Raw genomic sequence first — 15,989 nt, forward strand, 5'->3', positions numbered from 1 at the left:
AAAATTCGTAATAACTGATTGGTACAAGTGATAATAGTATATAAATAAAAATAAATAATTGGTGGCGTTAAAAAAAAGCTGGTGACGTCGCCGTCGCCGCGTCAAGGTCGTAACAAAAAAGGAAGAGAAAATAATATTTTAAAAAGAAGGAAAAAACAGCTGTGGTGAAACCGGTTGTGACGGCGTTCCGGCTCAGTTGATACGATCGCTTTGAAGGGGCCATGCAGCTTCCTGGAAACTCATCGCCACACCGTTCAGTACACGGATTTAATTTCCTTAGCACCGGAAAAGCGATGGGTAGACACGTTTATTTGCATGACAGCTGTTTGTTTGGCCATTCAGGTGGTTTCAGGTTCTGCTGCTTGAAATATCCACATGGCTGAATTATCTATTACTTATTGTGTTTCCTGTCCATTAACGTCAGCTGTACAGGTATATGAGGCGGTCTCATGATTCAATAATTCAAATCTGTACATATTTCAACATGGGTAATGCGCACGGTCAACGAGGTGCATGTTCGGTGTACGTCGTTACTTGGCCAGTGGGCCAGCCTTTCCATTGCTTTTGCTGCAGCTTTACTATATGTAAGACATGTTGGAAACAGTGACAATGATGCCCTGACAAACATGTCCCCTTCTCAAAACTTTGTTTGCCTAATTGTTTCCTTTTTTTTCTTTTACTTAGTCTGCATTAATGAAGAGTTTATCCTCATGGTGTCTCTTAAAACGAAGCGGCGTGTGGCAAGTTCGCGTTTTCTAAATCGACCGCCGACGTCAAAACGGTCGTAAAAAAAGACGTGTTTAAGGCAACGTCAAGGTGTTTCCATCACCGGGTAACCAGCCGTGTCGAATGCCGACACTTAAGAAGTTACAGTGCCGGCTCCTAACGGCAAGTGTTTCCGAGAAAACCGAGGTCGTCTCGTCCGCGCGTTGTGCAAACCTCCGGGACGGCGTTCGCTCGCGCTCTACATGCTCCGTCTTGGTGCCGACGTCGGGTCGAGTCGTAACCAGCCGAGTCGTATATCAGCGCAACGCAACGCGCTGTTGCACCGTGCGACAGGGTTGAGAGGCAAGAGCAGGCAGCTAGGGCCTTGGCGGAGATCGTTCCACTTTCGACCTCGGCATAGCTTCGGGCGTAAGTCACCGCGCAAGTACATAAAACGGACCCAAAGAGGGGAACGGAGAAACAGAAATATAGCAGTCGATAGGCGGCGAGCCCCCCACAGAAGACGAAGAAGAGGAAGAAAATAAATACGCGCGACTTTCTTCAGTGTCGCGCACTGCTTGAAAGGAAACCGCAAGAAGGGCGGAAAGAGAGCTCATCCCACCCACGGGCGGGGGACCATTGCGAGATACCGTATTTTTCCTCGAATGAGGGCCCGCGTACCGGCTGTTGGAAGCTCGGAAGCGTGGGAGCAAAAGAAACTTAACCGGAGGGCAGTCGCTCATCAATGTGTGCGCCAGAGTAGGGACATGTTCAGCTATATAGCGACACTCAATGCGACGAATATAGTCGCATTGAGTGAAGTCGCCAAAGTGAAGTTTTCCTGTCCTGCGGAGCAGTCGCGGCGCGCAGCACGCGTGATGCCAGCAGGTATACAGTCACAAGTCCTGCGAAGTTCTCGAAGAGGTGCGGGCCTTACGAGAGTAAATACGGCATTCGTTTTCGAGCTGCTGTTGCGTGGCGGGTGGTGCGCCCGCGTCGGCGCAGCAGCAGCCGAGTGAACGGCGCGTCGTACGGCCAGGCGAAGAGACCGCGGAGGAGACAGGCGCGACAAATGGCCAAGAGAGAACGGTGGCGGTTCGAGAGCGAACGGAGTCGTCAGTGGCAGCCCCGCGTCTGCCATCGCACCAGCACCACACCACCTTCCCCGCGCCGGTGCTGTTGCGCAAGCTGCTGCCGATGAGTCGCTCTGCTAGCGCTTACCCACCCACCTCACCTTTCGAACCCCCGGAGTTTTAAGTTGGGCTCACGTGACTGACCGCTCGCTGTCGCGCCCACGCTAGCGGAGGAGACACCCATCTTTCACGTGTGTGGTGTGCGTGCGTGGGTGGGTGGGGGAGGTGTTTTTTGGGTGATGAGTTCTTTCTTTCTTGGGAGCTCCAGCGCGTAGATATGGGAGCAGCCCAGGTATATCGAGCTCGCTTTTATGCGGTGTAATTGAGGCAAATGACTTTTGGCGGAAAGGTGCGTTGATGCGGTTCTCGTTATAGCGCGCCTCGCTCGAGCGATAGCCTGACTTAGTCGCGTGCAATGAAACGTTCTGCGTCAGCGCTCCTGCTTTAAAAGCTGGCTAAGCTGGGAAATACTGGTTGCGAACACAAGATCAGTGTTTCCGAATGCAGGAGAGAGTGAATCGGGGGTGAATGGCAATGACCTATCCGCTACCCATTCTGGCCTGCGCACTACCCATCCTAGCCAATGGCCGTTACCCAACTTGTCCTGGCCGTTCTTCCTTGGTGCTTGTACTGCTAAACAGACTGCTGGGCAATGGGTCATTTGTAATTTTCAAATCGCATTTAGAGTCCTGTCACCGATAGAGTGGTTCAATTTGCTTATAATCTCATCAATAATTAATAATCAGTAAGGAGGTACCGAAACCGAAACGGGTAGCTGCTTTTATTTTTTTTTTTAATATTTTTATTCAATGTATTTAGGGAGAGTTTGGTGCCTATATGTGGCGCCGACTACTCCTCTTTTCTTACATGATAGTTTTCGTCGGAAAGTTGTCAACAATCACAAAACTAGACTAATAAACACATGGCCGAATATTCACGTATTTACAAATAAATGTACTTACATCCACGTACAATATAAATAAATGTTCGCGCAGCAGAAGACTTCACATAGCATAAATGTTCACAAAACCAAGATGCTCACACAGAAGATGTTGGGCAGATGCGAATTAGGTCCCTCTTGAATGCTGCACTCTAAATACAACAGTCTTGTAAGCAGACACAAATGCTACATGAACACGAAAGCACAATAAACATGTAATCAAGAGCGCCTGTTAATAATAACAATAACTGTTATCTGCCTTATTATTTTTGTTATATTCTTGATACCTCCAAAAATTGTACTAAGGCGTGCGCAGCGATGTTTTTAAGTTTTTATGTCGGCCGTGAAACCAAAATTCTTTCCTAAGGATAGTGGCCGTCTATCCAAGCCATGTCGTTTTTCCGAAAGCTTCTTACGGGGAGCATCATGATTTTTACAGTGTAGAAGAAGTTATTCTATGTCTTCTTCAGCCTCTTCGCATGAGCATGTAGCACTGTTAGTTTTTCTTATCCTATACAGGAAGCTTTTAGTATAGGCAGTGCCTAGCCGAAGCCTATGAACTGTTTCAACAGATCGGCTAATGCTTCGCGTGACGTCACTATTAGTCGATGACGTCAGATCCTACACTACCGTAATGTAAACACGCAGAACGCGTGCTAAACACGCAGTACACGTGGTGCTAACGCCAAAAAAGGTGAAGCTAACGATGTCTTCTGACGACACGAGTAGCTTTCCCAGCTTTTTCGAACTAAACCGCGGGGATTTTAGCGACGATTTCAGCGACGATATGAGCGCTGTAGGATCGCTGCTTGCTTCTGACCCGCCACCGCCGCGCGAGGCAGCTGACGTGCCCAAGCTAAACGCATTGTGCTGCGGCAAGACGAAGATAAGCACCGATTATAACGTCTGTCAAAACGATGGTTGTCGGCCGTTGTCTCGTAGAAAAAAGAGCCAGCTTCGTCGTTTCTGGGCCAAGTGGTGGCGTAGTCTCTTACGTCGCAAGCACAAGGTGGCCAGTTAACTCTCAAACATTCGCGGGCATGAGTCCGGAGCACGCAACCAATCCCTGAGCAATAAGAGCTGCTATACATCGGTTTTCCCGAGACCGGCGTGAACCCTCGCGAGAACACTTCTAAGCCCAACCATAAGAGCCGTGGAAACCGTTTTAAAGCGTTCGCTTTTCTTAGCTCGCTGCTCAGTTTTGCACCGTTCGTGCCGTTCCCGTCGGTATGCGTCGGTATGCGTCGCTGGGTATGTACCACTGGATATGGCGTCATGCCACTATAGGTACACGCCATCGGCGTCTCTCCATCGTCGTCACTTCATCGTCGTCGTACAGTCGTCGTTACGCCAGCTCGTGCCATCGTCGTCCTATACTAGTCTTCATATCAATGTCATCATGCCGTCGTCGTTCCATCGACGCCATTTCTTATTCGTCATCCCATCGTAATCACGCTGTCATTATTCACTTATGATTAGGCCGGCGTTGTCATGTCATCGCAATGATGGCGTCATGGTCGTCCCATCGTCGTCATTCGGTTCTCGTCGTGCCGTCGTCGTCACGTCGTCGTCGTTATACTATCTTCATAATTTCAGAATCATCATCCCATTGTCTTGCCGTCGTAGTCACAGCGCCTTCGGCTGCGCCAATGTGTGCTTAGAAAGCAGACGAGAACTCGTGCATCACACAGGAGCGTAGCAGTTTAAACTAGAACGCTATAAAATGGATTTTAAACTGAAATGTTATGGCAGAAGCAGGGCCTTCAGACCCCCAAGCTATTCGGCTAGCTCGAGATCGGGCAGCGAAAACGCTCAGCCTGGACACCACAGAATGCTGAAACATTCGTGTTGCACAGAATCGTAACCGTTCTGCAATTATTTTAAAACCAAATTTCAAAAAATCTTCTTCTTCTCCTCTCTCTCTGTATTTTTCCGTAAGCATTCGCGCATCAAGGTTATGAGCTTGTAAAACATCGCTTTGTATTTGTCAAAACACAGTTCAAGCAACAGGTGGAGCAACTTTTAATCCTGCAGGTTCTACAACAGGGAAGCTGTCCTGACGCCAGGCATTTTTTCATTTAAAGTGACTGCCACATCGAATGTATTTTCAAAGTGCTAACGTCGGAGTCGTGGCCGCGTCTATTTCATGACGCGAAGTGTCGACCCTGTAATCAGGACAGAAAGGCGCCCTGCTTCGTGGTTACCTCCCCCCTACCCTTTCAGTTATACTAAATCTCATATCACATTGACCACCATCCAGCCTTGATTACAGCGTCAGCATCGTGCGGCGTAAAAACTGACGCCTCGAAACTTTTCACACAACATCTATTCTCGACATTATCGATTCCCTCTCTCTCTCTCTCTCTCTCTCTCTCTCTCTCTCTCGCGACGCCAACCCTGACAAGGTGAGACCCCTACACGAACACGTTGGAAACTCCCCATGTGGTTTGGCCGTTGATGAGCAAGCACTGCGACCCGCTGCTTTCCTTTAGCAGAGTAGCACACACGTCATTCATTTGACCGCATTGACTGTGTCCGTCCGTAGGACAGCGCACGGCATCGCTTCCCATCCCGTCTTCGCCTTCTGTCTCCACTCAGGCGTTGCTCACCGTCGGCGACCGCACGCGCGTGGACTCGCGTGAGCGCGGCGCCGAGGTCTTTGTCTCACGCGGGTCGAGCGGGCGGTAGCCGCCGCTCTCTTTGGGGAAGACCCTGTCTCCCTCCTTTTTTCTCTGTTCTCAAGCTCCTCGAAATACGTCGGGCCAACCTGAGGCTTCTCGGGCTTTTCATTAAACAGACTGTTTCCGAAAGCGAACAAGCAAAATATTGCCTCAGCGCAGCGCGCGCGTGCAACGCGCGAACAAGGCGAAGCGAACCGCGCGCGAGCGCGCGACGCGGCCGGGTTTATTTTGTTGGCGCGCCCCGCTGACGTCAGAGCCCGGAGTCCCGGGGCTGCCCGGCGGGGTTGCCATGAGGGCCGCGCCGTGAGCGGCGATGACCGACTGCCGGGAGCCCGCCTCGTGGAGGGAAGAGGGCGGCGGTGCAACCACGACGGCACATGCGACGCATGGCGAGGCCCGTCTGTGTGCGCGCCTGCTGTGCAGTGCTGCAATAAGGGGCGCTGCAGGAAGCGGGTTGCCGCACGGCGGCTTCGACAGTTACGTGCAGCGAAGGGCAATCGACGCGGCTCGGGCGCTAGTCCGTTCGGGGGAGGAAGGACTGGCGCGTCTGAGCTCTGTGTCACTGCGGTGTTTCCGGTTGTTTCGCTGTCCGTGGTTATCGTGCGACCTCCGGTTTCTCGTCCAGGAAAGCTCATCTCTGCAGCGGTTTCGGAGATGCCTTAGCGCAGGTAGACCGGGACGTCGATGTGTAGCGGAGTCGCCGAATTTGCGAAATACCCTGTCACGGGACGGAGAGAAAATGTTGTCGCTATAAACGAACATTTCAATAAAAGTGGATTTGCTACACTACCATTGTTCCCGAGTTACGCGAGAAATCAATCAAAGTGGTATCTCGAGTAATCTTTCTTCGTTATAAAGCTTCGAATAGCGAAGAAATATTTCTTCGAGTAATATTTCTTCGCTATTCGCCGTTCTCACTCAATACGAGGGCAGTAAATAGCACCATAGCTGAGTTGACATGATGCTGCCCTGTTTGCCGCAAATTGCGACAGTCGATATTCTGTTTATGTAAACGTCGACGCAGTTTCGAATAAGCACGTATAACAGATAGTTTTGATGCCTCTAAAGCTTGCTTCTCCACAATGCGGATCTTAGTGTGGAGAAGCCAATTTTGCAAGTCACTTTGTTGTACAGGAAATGTGTTTTGTACGCGATAGCATTGACGGCACAAAAGTGACGGAACGACTACAATAACAGCTAGGGCATAAAGATGACCACGGCAAGACGGCAACGATGATACCGGCGGCACGATAACGACACCGATTGTACGACGACGGCCATAGAAGCGACGATACGAAGGTGACAACTGCACGTTGGCGACAGTTACAACGACACGACAGCGACGATAACAGCTATGGCATGACAACGATAGCAGCAACGGCACGACGACGGAAGCAATAACATCTACGGGACGAAAATGACGATGACAGAAACGACAGCAGGACGACAATAGGCATAATGACAACTCCATGATGACGACAGTGGCAGCGGTACGATGGTGACAATAGCAGCTATGGCATGACGATAGCAGCAACGGCACGACGGAAGCAATCGCACCTTTGCTATGACAACGACAAGGATAGGAACAACGGCACGACGACAATGACAATAGCATCGATCACACGAACGAAGATGGCATCACCACACTTTCAGCTTTTTGAAACATATATCTGAACAACTTGCCTTGTTACAACAAAAAGAATTGATGTTAAATGCATTTGAAAGAAAAAAAACTTGCCCTAGGAATCTATATAAACTTCAATTAAGTATTTGATTACCTAAACCACACTTTGCGATGGAAAAAATTAGAAGCTTAAGGTTTAAGAGCAAACGGCTTGTTGCTTTTGCATTGTTATCTAACACACAGACATAAATGCATACTTACCTGACGTTAAGAAAATCTCACCTGGAGTCGCAGAAGGTAGTAGTTTGAACCCCTTTCTTTTTTTTATTTTACTGTACCCACAGACACTGAAGTAGAACCTGTCATATACGCCGATGATGCTACCTAATTGTTCTTAGCCGCACCACCGTCAGATTTATTTGCAAAGGCTAATTCAACGCTTACGCGTCTGGAGAAATTGACACGGTAACTTCATTAAAAATTACGCCAGCTAAAGCTAAGGGCATTTTTATCGCCCGAAAAACAAATGTGTACATGTAAACTACGGAATTAGGTTTATTAACTCAGAAATAGAAATAGTAAGATTATTTAAAATATTATGAGTGTTTTTCACTGAGCGTATGACATGGGACGACCACATCAACTACACACATAGCAGCAACGCTCTGTGGCATCGGAGGAATAACGTATACTAAGAAATGGGTTTTACCGACTAAAGTTAAAATACTCTTGTACAATACTTTGTCTTACTCGAATGTAAACTACTGTCATATTGTACGGGGAAACACGGCCCGAAAACCCTACTGAAACTGCACATCTCGCAGAAATAAATGTTAAGAAATCTGTATATAATATCGCATATGACCATCCTTCAGCGACACTTTTACGTAAGGAGATATCGTATGATGCCCAAGTGCATGATATATGTAATTATAGTTTAATCTCAAAGTATAAAATTAAAATAAATATAGCATCCCTTGACTTTCTGATATTGCATTATTGATAAAAAAGAAAGAGGCTAAATATGTGATGTGAAGTTTCGACATTTGGCAAGCATGTTCACACAGAACACAGCGAGCACGTTAAAACTCACACTACCAAGAGTACTTAAACCTTCTATATACATGATATGAACCCCGTTATGATGTCCAAAAAAGAAATACGAGAATTCGTCTCTAAGCTTAATTAACTTTTTTTCCCCTCCGTATTGCTTATTTCAAAATTTTGTAAACAGTGCAATTATTACTTTATTTTTGTAGCGATCGCTACGTAATATTTCTGTACTGATTGGCCTAACAGCTGTATATCATGGCTAATGACAACAGTAAAAAACAACAGTGAAATTTACAGTGACTCGTTTCCTCGATAAATCTTCCAGTTGATAGTCAGCGCTTGTGTTATGTCTCCACCTTGCTTCGTCTTCGTTTTCAGTGTGCTGTTATTAGCCATGAACCATTACCAACTTTCCCAGTTTTCTATCCTATTCAGCTGTATTTACTGCTGACTGCTGTAAATAGTATTTCGTTTTTTGTGTGTGTGTCATAGTGCATATATTTACTGTTAACTACTCTTGCTTATCTCAATACCTAATCTGAAGCACTGTTCGCCAACCACCAAAAAAAAAAAAAAAAAACCTAAATATGTATGTTTATTTCATCGGGAGAGGACATGTAATCAAGCCATTTCCAACTCTTTTTCTTTCTCTCTCCCCATCGTTGTCTGGATGTAAACAAAGTCGTTATTATTATTATTATTATTATTATTATTATTATTATTATTATTATTATTATTATTATTATTATTATTATTATTATTATTATTATTATTATTATTATATCACTAAAGTGACAACGTCACGACGACGGAAACGATAGTATTTACGGCATGACAACGGTAACGATAGAAACGACAGCATGACGACGGCGACAATAGCAGCTCTGGCGCAAAGATTACAATGGCACGATGGCGACGATGACAACAACAACGCTACGATGTCGATGGAAACAATAGCATCTACAGCATGACAACGACAACGATAGCAGCAATGGCACGACGGTGACAACAACAATAGCAGTTACGACGGTGAAGGTAGCTATAATAGCTACGGCATGACGGCGATAGCAGCGATGGCTCGACGGCCATAAGAAAAGCACCCATGGCCTATCACGGAGGGCTAATGGCGGATTCGGAATAAAAAAAGATTGGAATAGTTTTACGTTATACAGGCCCGGGTCCGGTTTGGTGCTCTCCTCTCTACATCATACCTGTCAGAAACCTGTATACATTCACAATTTTGTATTAACCTGCTGTCGGTTTGCAAACCACAGAAAAAAAAGTATTTCGAACTTTCATCACGGCAATTAGGTACCCTTCTAAGTTCTCCAAATATTTTCTTCTTCGGTACTTCTGCCATTTGGCTTTAGCCACAGCAATATCTGCATTGCCATTTTCAAATATCTCTGGGATACAAGCAGGATACCGTGTTAGTTTCTCTGAATCAAAACTTGGGTACATCACGGAACTGCCGACGGTATTCGAAATTATTTTAACACCGCCAAATTTGCTGTCTGTACGTATCTAATACTTGTTTTTATTCATGCAGTCTCTATAATTAGTCTATTTCCAAAACATTTGAATGATTTCTATCTTACCCGTGCCTTACTTTCTCTTTTCAAGTTTTCTCTCCCTCCTCCCTTTAAACGCCTGCTTCTTGGCCAATCCCCCGCAGTGCGTAAGCGCCCCAGTAAAAGGAGCGAGCAAGCAAGCAAGTGTGCGTCGAAAGACGATGAAGCGCACAAATGAGACGTGTTGTCTCGCGGTGCCGTAACACCAACCAACCAACCATCTTGCTGCGCTTTGAAAACGCGGACGATAGCTGGATCAGAACTAGTTTTCCTCGGGTGACTCTCTCAAACTCATCTCCGCGAGCTTTGCGTTTGAAAAACAACACCGCGCCTGATGAACAGTGCACATCAAAGGTCCCGTATAGACACGGAAAATCAAGAAGAAAACGGCCTGCTCGAATCTTTAATTTTATGCCCCCGATTCCTTATCTTATAACATTTCAACTTAGCATTCGTCGTCATTCGTTATTATTCATTTAATTTATGTTGCCATTTTGGTTTATCCACTCGCTTGTTGCCAAATTTCCGGTAGTGGGTATGAGCCATGAGCTTCCTGGATAGTAACAATAACAACAACTTTTTGTCAGTACGGGTGGTCATCCGCGTGTCTACGTGGACTTCTTGACCTAAGCCCGACCGGCAGTGCGTCTGGCTTCGGAACTTCATCGCCTGCGCTGCTAAACATCACCCCGGCTACGCTGACGGTTGAAAAAGCAATGGACGCACACCGTGATTCTCTCCGCTGGAATTTCTTTGGTCAGGCACCTATTATCCGCATGTTATTCTTTTTTTTTTTATCCGAAACAGTTCGCTACCTCTACTTCGCCTGAAGTAAAAAACAGAAAGCCTTCCGATGTCAGTATTTCTTTATCATTCTGAGATAGTTATCGATAAAGTTGAACGGGGAAGTAGAGCTTTACAGATTGATTCATGCGTTTTGTGGCTCCTGTGAGACACTTGAACATCTCGTTTTAGTGTGTCCCGCATTTGTTGCGCAGCGCGCATTGCTAATTATGGAATATAGACTTATTGGACTGCAATGTGCGACCCTTGACGATTGCTTGTTTCCAGGGGGGGGGGGCTGCTCGACGTGACCAGGCCCATCGAGCTCTGCTAACATTTCTGAAGGATACTGCCTTGGCCTTCCCTTTATAGACATTATTTGTGTTTTTGTTGTTTTGTTCTGTCTGTGTCTCCGTCATTTGTTTATTTCCTATTTTTTTCCTCCTACTTTTATTTCCTCTATTCCCTCCTCCTGAAAGAGTAGGCAGGCGTAGTGCCCCTCTCGGTGGCGTGCTCCCTCCCTATTTCCTTCATGTCCTTGTGTGTATATGCGTACAAACCAAATAATAACCTAACGAGATGTATCGGTATATTTTATCGAAAGAATCTCACATTACATAACGAGTCTAATGTTCATTTTATGATTCCTAACCCCGAAAATGTTTAGACGGACCACGGGCCGCGTAACGCTTGCTGCTAGCGGTCGAAAATTTGCATTCGTTCAAGAGTAGTATCTTGAAGATATTTCGCCTCAGGTTAGACAGACCCCCCATGCGCAACTGCAACTAACGACATGAACGTAACCAGTTCAAGAGCTCGTTCGTTTCCCGATCAAGGTCCGTAGTTGGGAAAGCCGATGGGTTTTATCGAAGCTGGCATGAAAGCGTAAGAGCAAAATGACAAGCCCTTCGCGAACGAGAGGTTCAGTCAGCGTTATGAGTATATTGTCACTCTGTGCTTGTACTCTTTCGAGTGATTTGCTCCGTGCTCGTGTGAACCAGAGAAAAGAAAGGGCGTTCCTGACTTCTTTTCTATAGTGCCTGATTTCCAGCCAGTGTTATTCCCGCATGACCGTGTTTTCTGTTCTTGATTGATCTACTCAGTGAAATTTCTATAAGATATACGTCTGAATGCCGTGCTGTGTAAATAAGTTCCAAGAACCCATCAGGCACCATAAGCGATACCCTTTTTTTACTCGCACGCCGAATGAGAGAAAAACAAAATTAGAAAGCTTTCAGCGCAGTTATATCTATTGCGATATATATGTGATCATGCATGATCTTATGTTTACCTTTTTAGTGTGTTTCTTAGCCTAAAACAAACAAGTAAATAAATAATGATGCTTGCGCACCTCATACAACATGTGTCGGAGACCCCTGTGCCGTAAGAAAAACGACGAAGAATACGTTTCTGGGGCTAGCTGAACTCACTCTCTCTCTCTCTCTTCCCTTCTTTTTTTTTCTTTTTTTATTCAGGAATGCAGCAGCAGCAACAACAGCACGCTGGCCGTCCGTCCGGCCGGCTGTCCAACGTTCCCCGCAAGCTGTGGAGGTCACGAGCCAAGTCCCAGTCCAGGGTGTCCACGCTCAGCATCTGCAGCTGGACCCCCGAGGTTGGCGCCACTTGCTGAGTCTCCTTCGCTTTAGCTCCCAAAGAGCGTGGGTGTGTTGTACGATAAACTGGAAAAAAAAGTACTACCTGTGAGCAAAAAGAAGAAACACGCTAGTTGTGGGATGGATCCGAGGAGCGAAATCCCGTGGTTAAATATTGCGTTGAACTGCAGGGACGGTATATAGACTCGCTTTGGATGCATGAACTGTCATCGTTGTCTTGGCCATTTTGCTGACTTAAACGCTAAAAGACGTTCGAACGCCCGTGACTACGAGCAAGTTCAGCGCTCAGCACCGTCGCTGGAAAGCTGACCAAAGATTTGCAAATGCCGTGTCTGTTTCTCAGAAAACATATATTATCAATTTAACTACTACGAAGCGGAAATACGCAGCTAGGGTGAAGATTAAATGAGGGGGATGAGATAAAAAAAGCTTGCAGCGACGAATTGGCGGTGGTTGGGCTAACGTAGGACTCCAAGTGTGCTTACACTACGGCCTTCGTTGACTCTAAAAGAAGGTGCACCTCACTTTGTCAGGGTCGGCGTCGAGAGAGAGAGAATCGAGAATGTCGAGAATGGAAGTTGTGAAAAGTTTCGAGGCCGAATGTAAAAAGTGCATATAGCGCCCCATGTAGATGTTAGATGACGATTAAGGTCCGTAGTTGAGAAAGCCAGTGATGCCAGCGATGGAATGAACCGATCGCGTACTATCCCTGTAGTACTGGAGCACACGCAAGCGCGCATGCGCGCACACAACCGTTGTGTACCGTTGATTTGTGCAGGGTTGCTGCCGGTGGCGTTCCCGGACCGGGGGCCGACTGACGCTCCGGCCGACAACGCTCGTGGCTCTCACCGAGGCGGAGGCCATGGGTTTCCGGCCGCTGGCTGTAAATAGGCTGCAGAGCATCGGCATCGGCTGCAAAGTAGACATACCCAGAGGTGGGCACACGTGTACCAGTGTTCCAGTGGAATGTGAGGCCGTCTATTGTAATTCGATCGGTCGAGACAACTGGCTTCTCAGATAAGTGCTGCCTTATTGGGCAGGCCACCACTGTAGTAACGCTGCATGCACTCTCTGCAACGAAGAAGACAGGAGGAAGCGATCAGATACACTTCTGCGTTGCGTCTTGGCATCTGCTATGGATAGCGTGGATCGTTTATAAAATGGAGCAGGGAAAGTCAGTCGCGTGACGAGAAGCACGAGTAACGGCTGCCAGCTCACGCTTTTGCGAAACCAAGTTGTCTCGAACAAGCGGTCTACGTTGTAAACGATGCAAACGCACTTTCGGTCGCATATATATAGGTATCGCACTCTTTAGGCGAATTTCCTGGGTTTTGTGTCCTTGTGCGGCTTGCGGTGTGGCATAACCTGGCGTGCAATTCAAACTGCCTAGTTTCAAATACCGTTCGATTGCTCCACTAGCTCTTGCGATTCCGATCAAAAGCGCCCTTACCACGTGTGCCACGGACAAGCTCCACGAGGTAACAAGGCGGGTGGTCTGAAATACACTGGTGGGGCTCAATTTCCGCAAACCGGGCAGTCGCGGGCTACATGTTGCCACTGGCTACAGACGAAAGAGAGAACAAAATTTTGGGCCCGTGTTTATAAACTGGTCCTACGCTAGACCAATTTGGAAGAACCGGCGCCTGGCCAATGGTGATAGGTAACATGTTATTGGCGAAGGCGGCTAGCCAATCAGAAATAGTTCTTGCGAAATAAAAGCTTCGTGTACTTACCTCAAATTTGTGTAAAAGCCCTGTGCAAACCTTGGTTGCCTTTTTTTTTTTTCGCAGCTCTAGTGATGTTTCGCAGCTCCGCACGGGGTGCCGTGGTGCGCCTAGGTGCGGTTTCATTAGCTATGACACACACTTGTCCTGCCTGAGGACCACCAGGATAAATCTACCACTCTGCACGGCAGGCTTGCATCACTTCAAACAAACTGTGCGGATAACGAAAGTTACATCTTAATTGACTGCAGGCAAAATGCCAATACAAAGGCGAACGGGATCGTGTACTCAAACTGGTTCTTGTACGTTCTTGTACGATCTCAAAACGATCTTGTACTCAGGCCACGTTTCTGCGTTTCGTGGATCATTATGTGCTGGCTGCTGCTTGCGGGAGCATGCTCTTGAGTCGGCGCACATCGTGTGGGCTTACCTATCGCTCTCGTTAATCCTAAACACTGGTACGCCTATGGCGGAAGCATAACAGGTGGTTTTATGCGAAGGCTGCTCAGTTCACGGTTCATATCGCGCTGTGTGTGTGATGCATTGAAGAACGAAATGCAGAACAGCACTCTTACCTTGAGCCTCAGTAGCAAATTGAAGAAGTCCCGTCTCACAGCTTTCTTCGTCTGTGGTCTGTACGTGCAGAGGACAGCACGGAAGCCTCGGCGAAACTTCGGAGACGGCCCGCCCTGCTTCGCAAGAAGGCCATTACCACGAGCTTTTTCGAAAGTCGCAAAGAAAGTGGTAAGAATACGCGCATACTCGTCTTGGTTCTTCAAGCTCGAGACGTATGAGTGTGTAGTCAGTGATAATGGAAGCGCGCGGTGTTTCTTGAATTCCGCGTGGCGATTTGGTGAGGAACAAGTCTTCACTGACTTCCAACATTATTTAACATACCTGTTGTTGAGTTGTGCCAATCGCATCTATTTCAATAACTACCATAGCGTGTGGGAAATGTCTTGTGCTGGGATTATTTTGTTTCACGCATTGAAGACCGTGTACGCTTCTTTTTCTTTTCTTTTTTCCCTGCGCTTCCTAAGGAAATATTCAATGCGCATACCTCAACGTTCGCTCTTCCGGAACCTACGTCGATGGCGCGCCATTGTTTTGAGTTTTCCCGACAGCGAAACTATTACTTCGCACGCACACGCATGTCCGTGTTAGTAAACACGTGACGTACTACGATGAGTCATACCCCATGGCATCACGGGAGTGGATGGCACCATCGCGTGTGCCAACGAAAACCTGCAGCTCTGCGTTGCGCTGCGTGTAATCTGGTTTCAAGCAGGTGCGCACGTTCATTCGCCGCCACCACTCAGTGACGTCAGGCGAACGAAGAGGTTTACTTGGCAGGCCCGTGGTGAGTTTGGCGACCCCTGCTACCGATGTTTTCGCTCTCGTATAGCGCCGGTTGTGATGGAACGACATGTTTAGCGCTTTTTATTTCGGAGGCGCGTGAGACGGCTGCACAGAATTGGAAGGCGCGCGGCAACAGGGGTGTAAGTTTCCTCGCCAGTTTGCGTTGGAACTCTGGTGTACGGTTTGTAAACGGGACTAGTTCCGCGTGCCTTCCCGGCGTGTCCTGCATGTCACCGTCATAGTTTATCAACACCGCATTGCTGACACCTTCTTCCAGAGGATAGACATCTGCGAAGCGGAGGCCATGTGGTGTATACAGTAAAGGCACTCGGATCAAACAAGACATTGCTTATCAGTTGCCGAGAGTTATTCAGTAAAGCTACGACGTTCATAACAGAAGTCGATGACGTTCAGCGCCTTAAGCAGGATTAGAGAATGTCGCATATTCTAAGAACGTGCTACGACACAGGTACCAATCGATCTACTAAGTTTAATCAATGTTTTTTTTTGCATTACGAGAGGGTCACAGCAATAAAGCATTCATGGGAGACATACAACTTGACGATGTGACTGGTGCGTGCATCCTACCGTTCAGTTACGATGATCAAGTGATATATATGTCTTGCGAGAACGTCGAATCGGCAGTGCACTAGCTTAAATGTTAGCAAACTAAAGCGATGACCGACTTCATATCAAAAAGGAAGAAAAGGCAGGAAGGCGTTAATAAGTTTTGGTGTTGACCTTACGTATGGTAAAGATGAACTGCTGGTATAGCGTTCGACGAAGAAATAGATTTCGAATAA

At 47.2% G+C, this 15,989-nt stretch overlaps 1 protein-coding gene across 1 annotated transcript in view; it reads left to right on the plus strand.

The window, feature by feature from the left end:
* The window catches only part of LOC119450277 (rho GTPase-activating protein 6-like), a 44,337-nt gene that overhangs the window by 11,624 nt on the left and 16,724 nt on the right, over window positions 1–15,989 (plus strand). Inside the window, 3 exon segments of the mRNA XM_049665762.1 lie at window positions 11,966–12,102; window positions 12,882–13,038; window positions 14,473–14,571. Coding sequence (XP_049521719.1) covers window positions 11,966–12,102; window positions 12,882–13,038; window positions 14,473–14,571 — 393 coding nt within the window.

This window comes from Dermacentor silvarum, chromosome 4 (assembly GCF_013339745.2).
Source record: "Dermacentor silvarum isolate Dsil-2018 chromosome 4, BIME_Dsil_1.4, whole genome shotgun sequence".
Classification (NCBI taxonomy): Eukaryota; Metazoa; Arthropoda; class Arachnida; order Ixodida; family Ixodidae; genus Dermacentor; species Dermacentor silvarum.